We start from the raw sequence: 21002 nt of genomic DNA, 5'->3' as shown, positions 1-21002 counted from the left end.
CACAAATAACCGGTGGGGAAATGCTCCGCTTTGATCTGAAAGATTTTCTGTAGGGTTTTTTGTCTTATTTGTATAAAGTTAGATTGATCCAATGGTACAGAGACTAAGCTTTTGCTAGAAGAAAAATGTCTCTTTTTAGTAGTTCCAGCACTTAGCTGGTTTTCTCTGGAAAGGAAATGGAATATGCATCCGTAACAATATTTTTACAGTACTGCTCCTTGAAACTTAAATGGAAATTCCAGGAATTACCAAGTTTTTGAAACATGGCCAAATTTCAACAAGGTATTCTGGGGCTTCTTTAATACCAGACCACAGATGGTAGCAGAATAATGCTGTTCTGCAAAGTCACGAAGCAGCTGGTTTGGGCTCATGCTTTGTGATCAGTGCTGGCATGGGCCGGTGGAGGGCTCTGTCCTCTTGTCACTATGGGTTTTTTTTTTCCTATTTTCCTGTTTGTTTAAAAGACAAAATAGGAGACAGGAGATAGTATTAAAAAAAAATAAATAAGACCAGCATTATTGCTGCCATTTGGATACTAGTCAAATACAGCAGCTAAGCTAAAATATTAGGTGTGTTCTGAAAGGTTTTCTCTAAGGCCCAGTGAAAGAAGACTCTTACCGATTAAAGCCTCCAGGACTGTGTTGCGTGCCCTGGCACAACTGTTGTACAACAGGAGCAAGCAGGTTATCTCATCTTGTCTGTACAGTAAAAAATAACTGGCAATCCTGACAATAATTGAAAAAAAAAAAAAAATATTGTGGATCTGTGTTTCCTTCCAGCTTGTTTCCAGGATATTCTGTCGCCTCAAAGCCTAACTTTTGTTGTCTCAGAAGTATTTTTGAGATAGGATCTTATTCGCTGTTGGTGCGATACCTGTTGTAACCTTGTGAGCTAAATTGCCTCCGTGCATCACAAGGGAGTTTGGTTTTATCTTTTGGTTTGAAAGCTGGTATAAGATTAAAGCTAAGGGTTAAAGTAAGGAAAGCTGGTATAACTTTACTCAGATTCCCCATCTTAACTCTCTAAAATGTCATTGCTCATTTGATCTTCCGTCATTTCTGTTTTACGACACATTTTGCGCCATCTCCTCTGTTTACTGTAGAAAAAGCTGAGCTTTGAACAGCCTGTGGGACCTGCCTGTGAAAATAAATGAGCTTCCAAGGATGTTCGTGCAAAGCAAATACCATGAACTTCCCTTTTCATGTATTCCTTGTGAAGTGACTCTGCTAACGGCAGTCCAGATGCCTGTGTGAAGGGAATGTTCTCGTAGCGTAGACTGAATTCCTCCATTTCTTGGCAAATTGTCTGAAGTGGCTTCAGGTCCTTGGTGCAGCGAGAGGTGCGGGTGAGGGAGGGAAGCGGCAGGAAGGGCGAAGCGCTCAGCCCTTCGCCAGTGGGAGCCGTCACTGCGAAGAGAGGGTGGGACCCTCTGGAGAAGGCTTGAGGTGTTCTCATCCATGTGTACAAATTCCTGATGGGGCCAGGGAAGGAGTCAGACATCTCTCAGTGGTGCCCAGTGGAAGAAATAGGCACAAACAAGAAATTATGTAAGAAAAAACATCACTGTGGGGGTGGTTGAGCAGTGTGGCAGGCTGCCCAGAGAGGTCGTGCAGCCTCCATCCTCCGAGATACTCAAGCCCCAGTCTGACATGGCCCTGGGCATCCAGCTGCCCTGCTCAGAGCTGGCTTGGACTGCCCAGTCTCCAGAGCAGACAGCCTTTTCCTTCCAGCCATAAAAATCCTTGCAGGCTGTGCTCACCTCCACAGAGCGCAGACTGCCAGAGCTGCATTCAAGTCTGGGGTCTTCCAGAGCCCCCAGAACATGAAACTAGCAAAGCACAGGACCTCACCACGCTGGCATTTAGTACTATTTCTTTAGCTTCCAAGGCAAGCAATGTGATGAGCACTGGGTTTATTGGAAGTGACTACATACTGTGACCCACTTGTTCATCCATAAACTTGGTGGCGAACATATACGGGGAGCCCAGATTCTGCTTCTGTGGAAAACCAGCAGGAGGTTTATCCCGGGACCACAGCGTGGTGCTCTCATGAGCTTCCTCAGCAAGGCTCAGGAGAGGCTTTGCAAAACTTTTAACTACCAGAACTAGAAAAAAGACAACAGTCTACTGGCTAACCCATTTCCTCTAAAGAAAGAAAGGTGGCATCCTCTGCTCAGCCTGCTGGAAACAAAGAACAAAAGAAAAAATTACATCTAATCAATCAGTCTGGCTTCTAGTTACAAGTGTGTAATATCTTATAGAACATGCACTGCTTTCCTCAGTCCCTTATCAGTGTAAACTCTCTTGCCAGTCATGCCGTTGCAGTTGAAGTTGTGTTAGTTATTGCAACCCAAAAACTGAAGAGAAAAAAGAATGTGCTGGTGGAAGCCTGATGGTCACCTGCAGGTATGGGTGCAAGGAGTCCTTGGGGCATTGCAGAGTGCACTGGTGGGGTTCAGCTCCTGGTGCCTCTTCCCACCGGCACTGCTGTGGAACACCTTGGAAGGATCGATGAAAGCCAACAGGCAAACCGTGACCTGCCTGAGCATAACTGCCCGAGCAAGGCACTGGGTGTAAATAGCTGAGGAAAATGCTCGAGACAGATTGAGCTTAAATTCTGATCTCCTGGAAGGCTCCTGTGGTTCAGGGTGTGGCTCAGGCCAAGGCTCAGAGCTTGGAGCCCAGCTGGATTTAACCATTTCATGCATCGCCTCTTGCTGTGTTTTGGGACAGTCCCTCCCAGTGATGCACAGCAGCTGTGGTGGGGACCCTTTTCTCCAGGAAGTCAGTGCACTGACTGGCACCAGGGAAGAGCTGGGTTTGATTCCTTTTATAACCTGAGAGGATTCAAACCGATTTTCTTGCTTCCTTGAAGAGGAACCCTGAGCCTCAGGCACATGCAATGCACGTTTTGCACTCATGGCACTGCAGGAGAGCAGAGCCAGTGGCTGGCCCTACCCAGAGCAGTGCAGGTGTAGAAGCAGGACAGCAGGTGCTTGAAGTTAGTTGTGTGGTGAGCTGTCTGTTTTGTTTTGTGTGTTGTTCTGTCCTCACACCTGTCCTCTATGTCCCTATACCCCCTCTGACTCCATGTGGGGAATGTTTTCCTCTTTTTTTTTTTTTTTTTTTTTTTTTTTTTCCCCCCTCCCATCCCTATGATTTCATTTCTGTTATCACCACCGGCTCGAGTCCTTTTGCTTCCTTGTTCCTCAAACCAGTAAGTCCCACTCTCAGGTGGGACTCTCCCAAGGCAGAGGCAGTTGGGACCTGGCAGGCCAAAGACAGCACGTGGTTGCTGAACCTCAGGTTTCGGCATCTCCTGAGGGACTGGCAGGAATTGGTGGGGGTTTCTGTCCTCTCGCCAGCTACTGATGTGTAAAAACTTGTGGGAAACTCTTTGAATTTTCCAAGCTTTCAGCTCAGTTTGTCTGAAATTGGTAGTCAGTGTAGGCAAACAGGAAAGTTATCTGCAGGGAGGAGATGGGGAAGGAGGCAGGGTGAGGACAGAAAGGAAAACTATGTGACTGCGTACTTTGAAAACCAAACCAAAAATGAGCCAGCTTCAGATCTGGGAGGTGATCTAAGCAGCAAATGATCAGGGGTTCTCAGAATATACGTTTTGGACCCAAATTTCACCAAGGCTCTTTCGGCATCAGCCTTTTGTTTCTTTTAAAATATTTATTTCCATTTACTGTCCTGTCTACTTACCTCCTAGTCCAGGTGCCTTTCTAACTAAGTATTTATACAGGGTCTTTACAGGAAAAAAAAAGTGGTATCTTAAACCTTACAAAATCAGCGGAAGGGCTTCCTTTGATTTCAGTGGACTCTAGACTGTGCCATTTGCACGTGGAAGTGTTGGGTCAGCAAGTGCGCAATAAGGTACTTCACCTGTTTTATAACGCATTAATTACTATCTCACTTAGAAATTCATCCTAAATATTGTAAAGTAGTTATTTTAGGAGTGAGTTAGAAGATACTTTAACACGGGCCATCAATTTACATGTAGTACTCACTATTTCTAGTTAAAATCTACTGCTGCTTTCGATTCGGTTTTCTAGATGTTGGTGGAGCTATAAAAGGATCACCTGTGTCAAAGTTCTGCATTACTGTGTGCATCCCCTTGAAGAGTGAAAATGTTGATGAAAAAAATCCAAAATACAAAACTGATTTGTACATAAATCATATATGTATATATATGTATCAGTATTTGCTATGAACACGGTCTGCTTCACGCTTGGAAAAGAGCTTGCGGGCTGCGGGCTGCCCTTTCCCTGCTGTTCTCCCAAGCTGTGGCCATGAGCATCTTTGCATCCATCGAGCAAAGATGCAAAAGGGGCCAAGCAAAAAACCATCCGTGGTTTAGAGTTTCTTCCACCTCAGGGAGTTGCAAGAAGCACACGCTGGAAGGTCTTGCTGAGCCTAAGCCAGCGTGCGAGGTCTCTGTCCTCTCGGGCGGCAGCAGCGCCGCCTCTAGTTCTCGGCTTTGCAGCTCAGGCCTGTCATGCTTCGAAGTCACGTGCCAAACATAAGGCTCAGAAAAAAGTTACGGCCTAAAATAATTTTGTCTAGAGCTGATCTTTGGTTTAGACATTTCCACGGCCCTCTCAGAAAGGAGCCTGCACCAGCCGCTCCTGGCCGTGAGCCGAGACGGCTGCTGGGGCTGGGTGGCCCTCGGGGAGCTCGGGCGATCCCCTAACTCCCCTGGCCACCAGCTGGGGCCAAGCACCTTCCTGGAGAGGACTTTCTCCTTCCTGTTTTTTCCGTGTGAACACTTTGCTCGAATGCCTGTTTCCCCCTCCCGGGACCTTCCTCGGGGCTGGCTGTGCCGGGGCGGCAGGTGCCTCTTGCAGCTTGTCAGCAGCTCTTGGGGTGGGAGGAAGGAACGAGAGAGCCTGGCGAGTCTTTGGCCTGTTGAGACCATTGGCAAGGTTCCCACCGACGTTACTGGGGTCACTGAAGTTTGTCACAGCTTACATCCTAATTATGCTGTAAAAGCTGGGCTTTTAGCGTTCTATGATTTTAAGAGCCCCTATTCAGAGCGTTCCTGCCCTCGGCTCGTTGTGCTGTAAACAAGGTTTTCAGGACCAGCTGGAGTCACTGCCAGGCTTTCCTTGTTGGATGCAGCGAGGGCTTTTCACAGAGGCCTGTGCAGATTTGATGGAGGTAAAGTCAGAACTTAAAATTAGGTACGTATGTACCTGGGATGAGAGAGTTCCTCGGGGATGTGCAGCTGGTTTCTGCAAGCGGCTGTGATCGGTGGCCCCGTAGTTTGTGCATCTGTACAAACAAACCCCGAAAGGGCAAACGTTTTGACTTGGACTAGTTTCTTCCTCAAAAGAGCCAAGTGTCAATGAGTTCTGCTCTTGAGGTTGTGTTCAGACTGCCAGTCATCTGATGCTCCTCAATCAGCCAACTGCATTACATGGAAAATCTCGGTCCCCAGGCTGGATGGAGATTGCCCAACATGCTGCAGGGGAGGGGAACCACTGATTCAGTCCCCTGCTTGGAAACTCTGCTGCCACTGAATCAGGACAACCACTGAATCAACAGGCCTCAGCAGCATCATGTTTCAGTTCCATGTGAAACCAAAACTACATGCTATCTGACAAATTCTGGCCTTTCTTGGTTGTTGTTTTTTGTTGTTGGTTTAGTTTTTCAGAGGGATCACAGATGCTTTGTTTGCTCAAGGCTCCATGTAGTCATCTGTGTGGAACGCTTTTATCTTCGCTTTAATTTGCTTGCATCTTCTAGATATTGCTTATTTCTGTTTATAAACCAGCTTCCTTTGAAATAAAAGATAGAAAACGTAATTTCATGAAATTGCAAGTGTCTTTGATGGGAGGAAGACTGCGTATGAACTTTGATCAGGGTATGAGCACCCATCCCTTTCATACCTTCTGCCTCTGCTGACAGTGTTTTGCCCATATTCTCTGGGGTAGTAGAGGGCACACACACATAGCACTGCCACAACAATTGGTCCCACTGTGCCAGAAATACGGAGAAACAACGTTTGCTTCCCTGGCACCGGGGACTCTTGCACACATCTGCCTAGCCAAGGGAAAGTGTTTGGTGCCAGCGCACAGGGCCATCTGACGCACTTTTTTTTCCAGCATCCAGTGAACAGGGAGTTGCAGGCTGGAGTTTCCAAGTTGTGTTAGGGCCAAACAAGCTCCCAGATTCATGGTGAAACTTAGCTGGAACTGGCAACCTCTGTGTGTCTTCCCCATCTCGTCACAAAGATCACCTCAGATTCTCCTGGAAGCTCCTAAAGCCCCGCAGGAGGGAGGTGGGGAGGTTTCCAGCCTCTACAGCTGCTCTGGCCTGAGCCAGTCTTCTTTGTAAAACGGCAAAGACCCGCAACCTCCACTCTCATACTTTAATTTTTTTTTTTTTTTTCAGCTAACTTAAAAACTTTAGCCCATGCCATTGCCTACTGGTAGAGCAAGTCACCAGCCCAAGTCACCAGCCCAAGCTGGTCATGGACATGAGCTAGTTTTGGGTAAGGAAATGCAATATTTATTGTCTTTAACTTGTGATTCAGGGTAATTTTTGTTCATGGATTTATTAGTTCCATGATGTTCAGTCCTGGGTTTCATTTTAGGGTGCTCCTTTTGATTGCTTTTTCCATTTTTGCAAGTGCTTCTCCTTTCCACTTCATTGTTCAGTGGAAAAGACCCAGAGGCACAGTTCAGATCCATAGGCAGTGCTTGGAGGGTTCAGTGTCAGCTCCTGTAATGCTTTGCCCTGACAGAGATTTCTTGTGTCCTTGGGAGCTTCCCTCCAAAGACAGAGATCCAGTGTGGGTACTTGAATAAGAAACAAATGCAGTTTTGAAGGACATGAAAATACAGATGTCTCATCGGCAAGATGCCCCGAGTGATCTGGCTTGACATTAAAAAGCAATTTTAGCATAGGCTTTTTTTTTTAATCTTGAAAAAATATGTTTAATTATTTACTCAAATAAGATAAAGCTCCAGATAATGGTAGGGTCCATCCCTGTGGAAGGCAGTGACAGCATTCCCAGGATTTCTCTTTGTTCATCTCAAAGTTATGCCCTACTTTCTGAACTTCTCAGTGCCTCCACCAGTAGCCATAGGGAAAAAATGAAAAGCAAAATTATATAGCATAAGTCTTTAAACAATAAAAATCTTATTTAAGGTTAAAAAAGTTAGATCTGCACCAGAAATGCCTTCATGCTCTACCTATTTCAGATGTAATTCTGCTTCTGATTTTGTGGGAGCCCATTAATGCTGTGTACCTTGTCATTCTCACATCTGTAGTCATTGTGGGCAACAGTGCTTTTAATTTCAGAAACTTTTTGCAAGCTCTCGCAAACAAATGTGGCAGAAGGAAGTTGGACTACTTGTTAATATGTTGTACTCCATGTCACAGCCCCTACAATATCTGGCCTCTTTCTCCAAAACAAAATGTGCTTTCTTCAAACCATAAAATCTCAGCTTTTTATGTAAAGGAAGAAAATAAAAAAACAACCCAACCAGCAAAAAAACCCTATCAGCTTTCTTCTTGCCTGGTCCCTCCAGGATTCCCGGTCACAGTGACTAGCGGCGGTTGCTGCTCAATATGCACCTTTTCTGTCGTGAATCACAGCTAACTGAGCTGAAAGCCACCAGACAGACCGTATTTTTCAAACAGGAGCGAGGGATACACTTCAGTGAGGCTGCCAGTCTGTTTATTAACTATCATTCTGGAAGATTTAATGAACCAGAAGCCGGAAAGTTCTCAGGGTGAGATATGCAGCTTAAAATAGGTATATCTGGCATGCTGTTTTTTAATACAGTTTTAACTCTGCTGGGACATCCCCCTGTGCTCGGACACTGTCCCAGCCACCTCACCCGGCTCCTTTCAGTTACGCTGGCCCAGAGGAGCCGCTAACCGTGCCGGGATGCGCAGGGACCACTGGCCTCTTGCAAGCGGCTTCCCTGCCAAGCCAGGCAAGGCTGCTGATTTCCAGGGTTTACTCGGGAGGACTGAGCACCCGTCAGCACAGGCATCTGCTTTTTTGCCCCAACACAAACACTCGGCTTCCTTAGCTTTGCTAGCCTGAGGAATTCCTCAGCCATGGCAAACAAGCCCTCTGTTTGTGCCTGCCGTTGGCTTACTCGGTTGTTTTCAAGCACGTGGAAACATTGCCCGAGCAAGGAGTCAGAAACTTGTTACCAAAATGATGCCAGGACAGCACAACGTCCGCGATTCCATTTAGAACAATTCTGTTTCTTGGTATCACTGTCTGTGCCACGTGGTGAGAAGCTCAAGTTCGGGCTCTGTGTTCATTTTGGTGAGATTACCAAATGCGCCGTGGACATTTTGCCACCCGGCAGCAGCCTGGGCAGCATGCACGTTGCCCGACAGTTGCCGAAGAGCTGTGAAGTCAGTGGCTGCTGCCCAGAGGCAGGCTGGAGCTGGGAGCTGCTGTGCCCCGGCACAGAGTGCCGCCGTGCCCCGCGGCTCTGCTGCCCGGCCAGCCGGCTGCCGCAGGAACGCCCTTGCCCCGCGTGGCTGCAACGCCTGCACCCGCGCTGTCGCTTTGTTAAAATCATGTCAGAAACCGTAACGTATGGATGTGTAAGAGACTGCGGCAAAGCCTCATACTCAAAATCCCCTGCACTACAGGAAGTTTTGTATCCCAAGGAGGTTCCAGGTTTTGGTGCAATTTTGCCTTGGTGAAAACACCACAGCTAAGCATCCCTAGAGCTTGGGAGCCGCTTGAAGCTGAGTGGTTTGGCTGCTGCCAATTGTGCAAGGCTTAGTTGTATTTTCAGAGTGTTAAGTTGTTCCCTGCACCTACATGGAACAGGTTTCAAAACCAAGTCTCTCTGGTTGCTTACAGATATACTTACTACAGCTAGAGATGTTACTCGTTGAGGTAAGTTGCCTGCTTAAATGTGGAATGAGAAAATGAGAGGTTTGTTTAGGTTAGGACAAAAGGGTTAGTAAGCTTTGTGTGTTTAGCAATATTGATCTGCAGCAAATTGCTTCACCTGCTCTTCGCTACCTGCTCTGCACGCTGCTACTTGGGCAGCAAAACCAACCTCTGCTCTCCCTGTGCTACTGAGCTACAAACACCTGTAGGTGCCGCGCTGGCAGGGGTGGACGCCCATGGAGCAGGTGGGTTCCCAAGCCCCTGCCCCCAGGTAGTTGTTCAAACCCAAGCTGGGTTTGACCGTGTCACTCTCCCCGTCCTGTCTTTAGCACAGGTGCAAGTGAAGGAAAACATGTGCCATGGCTCGACGCCAAGTTACCGGTTATCAGCCCCCCAGATTCAGCATCAGCCAAAAGCCTGCGTTAACAACTAAGCGGTGCCGACTCATGCCAGAAAGGGTTTAATTCTGTCTTTACGCTAATTTTCTTGGTGATTGCATAGGCAGCAGCTGATCATGTGCCATATAATCACTGCAGAGAAATAACCTTCTAAATGATGGGCTCCCGTCCAGGGACCCAGCCTGTGCGCGGTGACACGTGGCCGTCTGGGGATGTGTTTGGTGGCTCCGCGTGCCGGGGGCAATTCCTGCAGAGCGGCTGGTAGGAGCAGGGCCTCTCCTTCAGCAGAGTGGCTCTGTGGAGGAGCTCGAAATGGTCTTGTGTCTCCTGGTATCGTCCTTTCCTGCCTCAAGTTCCCTGGCAAGGCTCTGACAGCATGTCCTGCTCGTGTTTGCAGCAGTTCCGCGAGCACTCAGAGCGCGCTGCCTGGTGTGGGACAGCTGAGCAAAAATGCGCACGTGCCGGAGCGAGGGACTTTTGAAGGCAGAGCGGCTGCCCCAAATAGAATTGCAGAGCCCTGAAGGAACGTGGCTTCTCATTGTGAATTAAAAATATATTTAAAAAATAATTAACTATGCGAATGCAGCTAACACCTAAGTAGACGAAGGCATTGAAAGGGCAGGTTTATAGTGTATGTCCGAGGGAGGACGATGGCTGGTGAGTTCACACAGCTCACCTCCTGCTCTGCACAGTAATTCCAGGCAGGACCGATGCTGTGCGGTGCTGAGCCTCCCGCAGGCAGCACCGGTGCGAACGGCTGCCGCGGGGTGGGGGTGCGGTGGCCCCCCCAGGTGGGCGGCTTCTTAGGGGGTCCCTGCCGGCTACTGGGACCCCCGGCTGCAGCGGGCACTGGGGTGGGCTGCGGGGGAGGCAGCCCGGAGGGGGGTCACCTACTGTGCCAGCAGGTGATGGGGGTGTGGGGGGTGATCCACCCTGGCTGGGAGCGATCCGGGGGGGTCCCCGTCACCCCTGAGAGGTGACGGCAGGAGGAACCGTCACTTCTGAGAGGTGACCCGGCTGGGCGACCCACCGCATCCCCCCTGGGAAGCAACCTGGGGTGGTGACCCACTGCCCTGCGGGGCGCTCCGGCCAGGGGACCCCCCCCCCCCCGGGGTCCCCGCGCCGTCGGGGCGCCCGTGGCTGCCGCCGCGGGCACCGGTCCCCGCTCGGGCGGCGGGGGTGCGGCGGGGCCGGGGACGGCCGGCGGGGCTCCGGGCGGGGCGGGGGCGTGCCGCGGGGGGGGGAGGCCCCGCTCCTCCCCCGTGAGCGGCGGCGGCGGCGGGGCCGCGGCGGTTTTAGGCGGCGGCGCGGCCGGGCCGGGCTGGGCCGTGATGCCGTCGGGGTCCGCGCTGCTGGCGGTGGCCGCGCTGCTCTGCGCCTCCCCCGGGCCCCGCGGGGCGGCGGCGGCGGCCTGGAGCGCTTGGCTGAACGTGTCGTGGGAGGACGGCGCGGACCGCAACCGGAGCGGCTGGGAGGCGAGCGAGAGCGGCCTGTACGGGCAGGACTCGCCGCTGCAGGCGGCCGCGGGGGTGCTGGTGCTGCCCGACGACCGCGACTCCTTCAACGCCTGCAGCGCCAGCACCAACTTCAGCGGCGCCCCGGCGGGCGGCGGGGACGCCCCGGGCTGGCTCGCCCTCATCCAGCGCGGCGGCGGCTGCTCCTTCGCCGATAAGATCCGCCTGGCCACCAACCGCGGCGCCGCCGCCGCCGTCATCTACAACTACCGCGGCACCGGCAACGAGGTGCTGCCCATGTCCCACCACGGTGAGTCCCGGCGGCCCGCGGGGGGGGGGGGCTGCCCCGCGAGAAGGGGGCACCCCGGGGGCAGCCCCCCCGGCTGGCTCAGCCCCCCCGGCTGGCTCAGCCCACCCGCCTGGGATGTCCAGCAAGGGGCTGGGGTTCCTTTCTGCCCCTGCTGCGCCAGCGGTGTCCGCCCCGAGCACCCGGTGCCGTTCTGGGCGCTGCTGTTGCTGAATTTTCCCTTGATTAATGAGTAACGATGTCTGCTGGCTGGGGCCGCCGCAGGTGTGCGGGGGGAGCAGTGCCTGCCGTCCGCTCCGGGTTCCCTGCGACCAGGTAGCTGCCCGGAGTTGATGGATGCTGCGGTTTTCAAAGCCTGCGGAGTAGGTTGGGATAGGCAGGGCTTCCACACTCGGGCACCGGTTTTCCCTGCGTGCTGCACACTAACCAGCTCAGGAGCAGGCAGAGAATGATCCTCGTGCGTAGCCTCCCTCCTCTCGCTGTAGAACGCCTCCTCCTTGCCAGCGCTGTTGGTTTGGGTTTGTTGTTTTTTCTTCCCGAACTGCCTGTCTTGCAAAGGAAGAATGAGATTTGGCTCTCTTTCAGCCTAGTGTTTCCTGAGAAAGTGCCCTGGGCTGGAAGCCGTGTAACTGCCTCCTGGCCAGGGCAGGAGCAGGTGCCCTGCCCGTGGTGGGGCAGGGATGCGCTGGCTCCATCCAGCCCTCAGCTGCCGGCTGGATGCGCGCACACCTCAGGGGTCTCTTGGTGTTCTGCTAAGTGACGCTGCTTTGGGGAGCCGCGTCTTCTGGAGAGAAATAGTGAAAACACAGAGTGAGTCTTAAAGCTTTGACTGGCTTGAAAAATAATTATATCCTTGCAGCACCCCTCGTAGAAGGGGTGGAGAGGGTTTCTGTCTGGTAGCGGTGGAGGTAAGTGTTCTGGTCAGACAAGGAAGCAGTAGCTGCCTCTGGAGCTTTGTTGTGTGCAATCTTAATGACCTGTATGACTGTCTGTACGCCACTTTAAGAATTTAGAACATACAATCTGGATGGGTTCTAGCCTTTCTGAGGCAGAGCTTTCTTACTTAATTAAATCATCTGCTGACAACCGGCATTGAGATCTGGCTATTGCTGGGTGAGTTCCTTCTGCTGAGTTGCCGGTAGCATCCCTGCCCTGAGCCCCGTTTGCTGTGTGCCTACCTAATCCCACAGCTCTCTGCAGAGCTCCTTTGGCACTGGCTGACCTGGGCAGGTCACTGCTGAACCTCTTCCTTGGGGGGAAGGTATGTGTGCTCCTGGCCTGAACACTGGGAGACCTACAGCATCTTAATCTTGCTGGGAGCTGCCTCAAAATAAGCCATCTGCTGTCTGCAGGGTCTGCTCCAAGAGGAGCTTCCTCCTTTCCCATGCTGTCCTTAAGCTTTCTGCTGAGGGATTTGTCAGAGTGGCTGTAGCTGGCCTGATTATCCTGCATGATGGGTTACGGGCTTGAGGGCACTTTGAAACTTCTCAGCTGAATTGCAGATAAATAGGACAGGGACTTCTTGAAGAAGACAGCTTCTGTCAAACTACTTATTTCATCTGCACGATGACTCCTTGCCACATCCTAGCACAATTACTGGGCTAAGCTTGTTGCTGCTGCTGTTTTTATTCCTTGTCCTTGTTTTAGTCCCTCACTACTTCTCCTGTGCCACCCCCTCCCTTTTCTTCCCCTCTGGACTTGAGTTATCTTTTTATGTTTTCACAGTTGTCTGCAAGTCCCTGTTCTCAACACTTCCCACAGTGATGCTCTTCCTTCTGCTTGTGGGGTCTTCGGTGACACACTGTGCTTGAGCCACCCCTGCCCCTGCTGGGAGCCAATGCTCTCCAGTCAAACCTGACAAACGTTAACACAGCATGGCCAGGAGGAAGCAAGCTGCAAGTAATCAGCCTCATTCATTTTGCCAAGCGCGGGATATTCCTTGTACAGTGCTGGTGAGGTGTAGTGCTGTAGGCTGAGCTGAAACTTCAGAGGTAAGAGCTGGTCAGACTGCCCTTCACTGAACTGTGCTTTGGGGTGGGTCTCCTCTTCTGGCCTTCAGTGGTGGCACTGGATGCTCTAACTCTTCTGGAGGCAGCGGTGAAGGTAGCCCTGCTCATTAAAGAATGAGTTTTGTGCAACTAGAACTCCGGCCGTTGCTGTAATGGCTGTAGCTGTGCTAGTGGTGACTTCATGACCTGGGTTTCCTAATTGGCTTCATTTCTGCTTTAACAGGGCCACCATATGCCATCAAGTGAAACTAAACAAGGCCAAGCACTTCCTTAAGTTGAGGAAGTGGGAGGCAGCGGGAGGTGGCGTTGCAGGGGGTGAGGAGGAGTGAAGTGTCCGGGCTGCCTAGGGTAGCATCTCCTGCCTGCGCTGCAGCCATGCCAAGGGCTCTCCTCTCTGCGGCGGGGCACAGGACCTGTCATCTGCCTGCCAGAGAAGGAAAGTCCCCATGGGTGGGCTTTGATAAAATGCGTGGCACAATGTGGCTTTTCATTGCAGAACTTTGGTGGCAACAGAAGTTTATCTAAAAGTACAGAGTGTGCCTTTTCCGGGGCTGTCAAGCTTGGCTTTTGAAGCAACTTTCTTCTTTAGAAGCTTGAATGTGCCTGTACTTGTCAGCAATGTTGGTGCTGGTCATCCTGCTTCCAGAGATTTCTTTGCTTATAATCATCGTGTTTAGTCTGATGAATTCTTTATTGCTTGTATCAGTGCTCTGTGTGGAAACTTTGTGGTGTGTCAACTTTAAAAACAAACAAACACAAACAAAAAAAAAACCAACAGCAAAAAAACACAAACCAAAACAACCCCCCCACCCTGGCAATAAAAACAACAGAATGCAAATAGCCAAATCAGATGTGATCAACTCCTGCCTAATCCTCCCTAACACACAGAATGTCAAGGATTTAATGGAGTCCAAAGTCATATTTACTTTGTACTTTTATAAGCGCAAAACCATATCAATTAGCAAACTTGAGTTTGAATTGTGCTCACTTTAAGAAGATGTACCGCTCTGTGGCAGGCTGAGCAGGGTTTCAAAGTACAGTTCTGTGTGCTTATAATTGCACCTCTCTGTAATCTATATTGACCTTCTGAAAAAAAAAACCACGTTTGATTGGAGAAAAACAGCAGCATGTGGGGGAAAAGTACATGGCAAGAATTGGTTTGTTTTAAAGGTGAACTTAAGATAGAACCAGGCTGTTAGGTGGCTTTGGTGTCAGGGTATGGAGGTAACTGTGGAAAGTGTTCTTTGGTGTTATTTTCCTGCAGCTGCTAAATTCTTGGCAGGTCAGAAAGCTGTGGTGATAATTTCCTTCGGTTTCTCTCTTGTGGTGTAACTCTAGCCTTGAGAAGCACACCACCTGATCTGCAGAGGGCTTATTCTGGGGCAACACAGCTAAATAATTCTGGCCTGAAACAGTAACAGCATGTCTCAGGCTGACAAGATCTGGTTCAAGTGTAAACTTGCATCAATGGGCGAAAGGGGAAGGAAAGGTTAAATATGTAGTGCTGCCACTTGACTTGTTCTGCCGGAATTTCACTGAGGTGAAGGCTAATCTCCATATGCTTAGGGGAAATAGTGAATGGCAGAAGTGTATAATTCTGCTCTGCTCCAACTTTGTGCGAGGCACGGTCTTTAGAATCAAGCGAAAACTTTGCCATGATATCAAAAGGCTGAAGTGACCTGTAAAACTCTTCCTGCTAAAGGCTGAGGCAGAACAGTGATCTCAAGGCAGGCTGTGCTGACGCTTTGTACATGTGTAAACAAATAGTGCACCTCTCCTTTGCAGCGAGTGAAGGCTTGTGCTGAGCACCTCCGAGATGAGGAATGAGGATGCAGGTTCTAATGAATGACACTTGCTTTCCCGTGTTCCCTGGCCGTGGCCAGGTGACCCTCGGCAGAGTATTTAGCCCTTCCTACCAGCAGCTCCTTATTGAGAAAGAACTTGAATGGATCCACGGTGCCTGGGTCGTATTTGCAGTCTGTAGTGCCTGGAGTTTGTAGCTCTTTGCACCTGAGAATAGCTAATTTGATGTGCATGTGCTGCAACTTTGTCCTTACGTGCTCAGTCCAGTTCTCCTGGCTGCCCGGTTTAGGGTGAGTTAATGTCACAGCTGTAGTGGCAGGTAGCAGGGTGGTATGCAGAGTCTGGCTGATGACCCTGATCTCCCACCTGCAGGGTATGGTGGGGGTGTGGGGGAGTTGCTCACAGCACAGGGGTCTGTGAGCAAGCAGGACAGACTGATCACTGCTACTGACAGCCTCTGATCCCTGCCCTTGCTCTTCTTGGTCTAATTTAGGTACCTTTGTGCCACGGAAGACTGCAGGGTAGGCACCAACCCTTAGATAGCCTGGAACATGTCTGCAAAGTGCCCTTGCTCTTTGGGTTTACTGGGCTGCTGAATTGCAAAAGGGTGAATTACAATCCGAGGTGACAGCCGTGGCAGGAGAGGCTCCGTTGTGGAGGACCTATGGTCCTAAAACAACAACGGTGCTCGTTGGCCTCCAGTCTTGGATGTGCCAGGGAGCAAACAGCGCTCGGGCTCAGCGCTGTTCCCCACTGTATCGAATGTGACCTGGCATCTTTCTGCAGACAGATGCCTTCTGGCTTACACCATGCTGATTTAGGTCATTTTATCATTAGCTTTCCCAACTTTACTTGTTTCCAGCGAGCACTTAGCTGCTACCAGTATGTTGAGAGGAAGGGGTATGAGCCGTGAGCTCGATCTCAGTTGAAGAGGGTGAGCAATGTCTTTACTAAATCAAAACTGCTGAAAGCTGTTGAGTGAATGCACCAAAGAGTTTTCATTAAGGAGCGTTGATCTCTGTTTCCCCAGAGGGTTTTAGGTGCTGTTTGCTAGATTGAAAGATGATCCTTGACTCTCCTAAGTGCCGCTGACCAAACAGCATGTGAAGAAGGCTGTCCAACAGATCTCATTCATCTCCGTGCCTTTAAGCATACAGTCTTGGCTGCTGTATTAAAGGATGATTTCGTGTTCTAAATGTTCTAAGATTTAGGGCCTGGCAGCATTTACGTAAATCTTAAAGGCAAGGTGTGTGTAAGGGGGAAGGTTGGCAACTGTTAGTGTTAGAAGTTACTATTTGCCAATTGAATCCATTTAAATTAGAGTGCAGGTTGGTTTCCACCTCAGTTATCCCTTGAAGACCCATGGAAACGTCATGTAAAACTACATTTGGTCTTGATGTGGTCCTTTAGACACCTAGCCTACTTGGTAAAAGTTTCTCTGCACTTCTTCAAGTGCAAATCTTCCTTGTCCACAGTAACTGTTGGGTGAGCCATCTGGAGGCTGACCTCACCGAAGAGTGTCCCAAGGCAAACAGGGGTGGTAGCTCCCAAGCAGAGTAGCCCCATTACTAAATGCGGTGTTGGTGAGGAGTGTATGGTGGTGTCTTTTTCCAGGCAGATTGCTGTGGGCATGAATTCTCCAAAAAAGGCATTCCTTTTGCAAAACACGACCACCACTTGGCAGTGGCTTTATCTTCTGGCCTCTCATCTGTCCTCACAGTGCTGAGGGTCTTCCAAGGCTCGCTCTCATCTTTAAATTTCTCTCTAATGCTCCTCCTCTGCCTTTTTTTTTTTTTTTTTTTTTAATTTTCTTTATAAAGCTCTGGCTATTGCTTCCTACTCCTGAGTAGTCCTGCCAATTTTTGCAACTTTTTCAAGTGTCTTGCTGTTGAATGTTTACCTCTGTATTTTGAAAGGCTTGTATGTTGAGGAGGAAGAGATCAGGCAGAGTGCCAGCTGCCAAGTAAAGCAAGCTGAAAGCAGATTTCATTAAGCTTAGGTGACAGTGTGAGCAAGAAGACAGTTCAATCAAAAAGATGGGGTCATAAGGGGCTGTTGCTTTAAATAACTGCACAGTAGCTTGGAAAGGAGCAATTCTTTTATCTTGGTGCCAGGGAATGTTTGGGGTGGAGAGCATGCAGAGCCGGAGAAGGGGGAGGGACAAGCCTACCTGCATGTCAGCTTATCCAGGCTTAAATGGCTCCTGGAACTAGGGGTTCAGTCATGCTCCCCTCTTGCAAAGGGGAGAGCTTATCATATGGCAATAAAGGCCTGAGGATGATGTTTCCTCTGACAGTGTCTTCAGTGGAGGATGAGTGCTGGGATAGGTGCTGCTCTGTCAGATTTGCATTCCTGATAAGACTTGGTCTTGTGCATGTGGATAAGAGCAGTCATTAATTTTTTTTCTCAACGCTGTGCTATGGATGAGAGCAGAGCCAGCGTGGAGGCGGCTGGTTTCATAGTACTTCTCTGAGGCTGGGTATAGCCCTCGTGCCCGTGGTGTTCCATGGTGTCGAGACACAATGGCTTTTGTGTGTGGCGCTGGCCTTTCATCTTGGATGAATTACATCACGTCCGTAATACTGCCCCGGTCTGTGTACGCTGTGAGTTTATTTTCCCTTCTGCTGGAACAGCTAACAGCAAACTTGGACCAGCCTGTTTGATAACCCCCAGAAATCCCCTGTTTCTTACTATTTCAATACAGTGAGATCAGCAATATTAAAGTTCTTATGTCTTAGTTTTATTTTTAAACCTGGAAGATGGTATATCAAATATTCTTCTTAAGTGCCTGAAGAGGCAGGTGTGCTAATCTGGTAGGAAATTGTTGGAGAGTCAACTGACAGTGTCATTCATGCTAAGGTACAGGAGATGGCTTGATCTCCTAACGTCTTTTTGCTGATGTTGGGGGTTGGAGGCGTGCCAGGGAAATACTACTAGCCCCTTTGACTAAGGCTGAAGGCACAGTTAGTGCTCATCTTCTGTGCTGCAAACACCATGTTACGGAGATAAAAGCAAAGATCCAGCCACCGTGTGACCAAGGTGAGGGTTTGTATTTCAGCTCCTCAAAGAGTCATCGGACAGCGATTCTGCTGTGGTTGAGAGCCTGTCCTTGCCCTGAGAATTCAAACTCTGAAGTGTACTTTTTGCTCTTCTTTTTGTACGTGGAGCAATCAAACTCAGAAGTAATTTCTTCAGTTTTGCTTTTTCTGAGCTTGTGGTGGTCAACTGGGACTTCCTGTAGCTGTGGAAAGGGGGTGGTGATGGGTTATTGCTGTGGTACTTTGAACAGTTCTTGTGTGACTGCCTTCTCTGAATACTTCTCCGCTAGATCATGTGAGGTCTTTAAAAATAAAATCCTTCATCCTGTAGTAGTTCTCTGGCAGATCTTACTCAGCTGTAGCAGAATGTCTGCACCCCTTAATCTGTTCATAATGGCATCCTTCATTTCTCAGTCATCTTAAAGCATTCAGAGAAAACAGTTCATTGGTTTTCTGTTGAACTGCTCTGTAATTCCTCTGCGAAACAAACAAACAAACAAAAAATGTGGTCTTTTTAAAAAATAAAAAATTCTTTGGTTATCTGGACTGGCTCTGCCACTGCAACATTAAACAGCTTCAATCAGCTATCCAAGGCTAGCCTGTCAGAAAACCCCTTGTACGCCAGGAAAGATAATGTTTAACTTTCAGACAGGATTGCTGTGCTGTTCCCTTCCCCTTCCAGTGACTTCTGTGAAACTATTTCTCTTCAATACTAAAAAGCCACTTGAGTCCTAAGGAAAAATCTAGTGTTGGTTGGATATGAGGTTAAAATACTGTTGAAACGGATTGCTGCTACCGCCGAGACAGAGGACTGTTGGCGGGTATCCCGGTGTGAAGCCTTAGGCACGCCGTGGGGTGAGCTGGGCTGGTCCCCAGGGTGGGGGTGGGGAAGCCACGGCTGTGCCACAGCAGATGCGTTGGTTGCACAAGGCGCTCTCTGGACAAAGCGAAATAATACTGGGAAGACGCTGGGCGCTAAATTTCATGCTGCTTAAAGAAGTTGTGAAACTGTGCTTTGAGAAAGGGGGGTGCCTGAAACTGCAGCATCTGAAATGTTGGAGCTTGTGTGAGGCACGCTAGCTTTTCCCTTGCTCTGAAATAGCTTGCCTACTTACCTGTGCTTTATAGTCTTTCCTAAAAATACCTATGAAACTATTGCCTTCCTCAAATGTTTTCATCACACGATATTGTAGCTAGGTCCGCTCCCAAAGGGGAAAGGGTTCCATCACACTGTTTTGCAGCCTGTTCGTGGTAAATGGTGAGGGAGACGTTGGAAGGGGTTGGCTTTTGCTATCTGAGAAAACAAAGATCTACAGAATTTACCCCAGGTTAAAGAGGCCTTTAAACTGAAATGAAAGTCATTCGTGATGTGACTGAAGCTTAATCTGGTTGGTTTAATGCAAGCTTAAACAATGCCAAATGGTTCCAATGCCTGAAGGAGCTGAGAAACCAATTTTAAATGAGGCTAGAGGAGCTGACTTGGAGCTGGAGTTCTGGAGTTGCCTTCCATGACATGCAAAGCTGTCAAACAGCTGGAAGTTAATTATTCACTGCAAAAGGCTTTGCCAGGGCCTCACAAGAGTTGGAAGAACATACAGTGTTTGTCAGTGTCACCTCAGAGTATTGCACAGAGAAAATATTAAATATTTCTCTTAGATTGAATTAATGTTCTCTGTGGTGTTGGGTGGGGTATCAAAGTCACTAGTAGAGGAAGGGAAAGTGTGCAGAGATGGCAAGTTTCATAACTGAATTTATTTGCTTAAGTTTTGGAGGCACGTGATGTTTTCTGTTAGGTACTAGTATATTGGACCTTAAAATGGGCCACAACAAAAAGTAGCGCACAATCATAAAGCTGGCGTTGTGGTGAGCAGTCTGAGCCCGTTCGGTCGTCTTTGTTACGAAGCTCAAGTGGTGAGTAAGAAATGTGGTATTACAATAAAGATTCCTTACATTCAAATACTGAAAACTCAAAACTAAACTTGATTTCTGGCAGTTAATTAGCTGGGCAATTCAAATATGGCCTTCATCACTTGAAGGGGTTTCGCTACACGGAAGAGTTTGAAATTCCTGGAGGCGTGCTCTCTTTCCTCCCTTTTCCAGGTTGTGCTTAAGTTTTATTAAATGCACAGTGCAAACACCACATTAAGATTAACACGGGGCAAAGTCTTCTGTTTTCTAACATCTGGAAGGAAAGGCAAAGATTTGAAAGCGCAAGAGCAAAGTTTACTTACAAACTGCCTGGAGCTCTGAGGAGGAGCAGCGTGCAGGGAAGGGACCGTTGCCTCCTCCAGAGCTGGCTGCTGTGCCTGGAGTGGTTTCAACTTGTAGGAGCCTGCCCTGGACCGTCCAGGAGGCAGGATTTTACCCTGGCAAACACAGTGCTATAGCAGCACCCTGTGCTCCTTGGGGGAGGATTTGCTTACCAAAGCTGTCTCCGAAGGGATGGATGAAGCTCAGGCAGTGCCCTGTAACTTGTTCTGATGCGTTCGGGCACTGCCTGCAAGGCTGGAGATATGGGGCACCAGGGATAGGTTTTAATTATGGTTAAGGTAGCACTCAACTGTCATCCCAGGGGAGGGAATCTGCCGGTTGGGTTTACACGTACAGCTAGCCGCTGTGCTCTGGGGGGCCGATGGGGCCTTCCCGAGCTCCCCAGTGGCACGGACTTCAAGCCAAGCCCACAAGCGAGCTCCATGTCACCACTGCAGAGTCTCTTGTGGGCAGAACATTCCTTCAAGTCTGCATGCTGGGGCTGCAGTCCCTGGGCTTTTAAGTCTTAGTCTGCTGTATTGATTCCACCTGGAGTTCTAGTGCAGCTCCCTTCTGAAGTTGGTTTTTAGTTTTTAGTTTTGTTTTTTTTTCTTTCTGTATTACAGAAAGGTTTTAACAGTAGTGAGTTTTGGGGGCTGGGCAGAAAGCCTTCAGTCATGTAGCCTCTAATCACTGCAAAACCTGGTGCATTCCTTAATCTCTGAATCTCCTTGACATTGTGAACTCCAGACCACCTGGAAGCTCTACCATAACTAACTGAAAGGGTGGACAACTTCATCAGGTCCCAACAGAGAAGTGAGAAAAGAATGCTCGTTACTGGATATTAATAAGATCTAGGGAAA

At 49.3% G+C, this 21002-nt stretch overlaps 1 protein-coding gene across 2 annotated transcripts in view; it reads left to right on the top strand.

Moving 5' to 3' along the window:
• The window catches only part of RNF128 (ring finger protein 128), a 42052-nt gene that overhangs the window by 4074 nt on the left and 16976 nt on the right, over positions 1-21002 (top strand). Inside the window, exon 1 of one of the 2 annotated variants that reach the window (XM_080365784.1) lies at positions 3112-11042. The exons of the other annotated variant lie outside the window; for it this stretch is intronic. Coding sequence (XP_080221910.1) covers positions 10610-11042 — 433 coding nt within the window. The 5' untranslated portion in view covers positions 3112-10609. Of the gene's footprint in view, positions 1-3111; positions 11043-21002 lie in introns of those variants that run through there. 2 annotated transcript variants of the gene reach the window in all.

The sequence above is a fragment of the Falco punctatus genome, assembly GCF_963210335.1.
Source record: "Falco punctatus genome assembly, chromosome: 15".
Classification (NCBI taxonomy): domain Eukaryota; kingdom Metazoa; phylum Chordata; class Aves; order Falconiformes; family Falconidae; genus Falco; species Falco punctatus.
The sequence above is the reverse complement of the archived record's forward strand: the minus strand, read 5'-3'. Positions and strand labels throughout refer to the sequence as shown.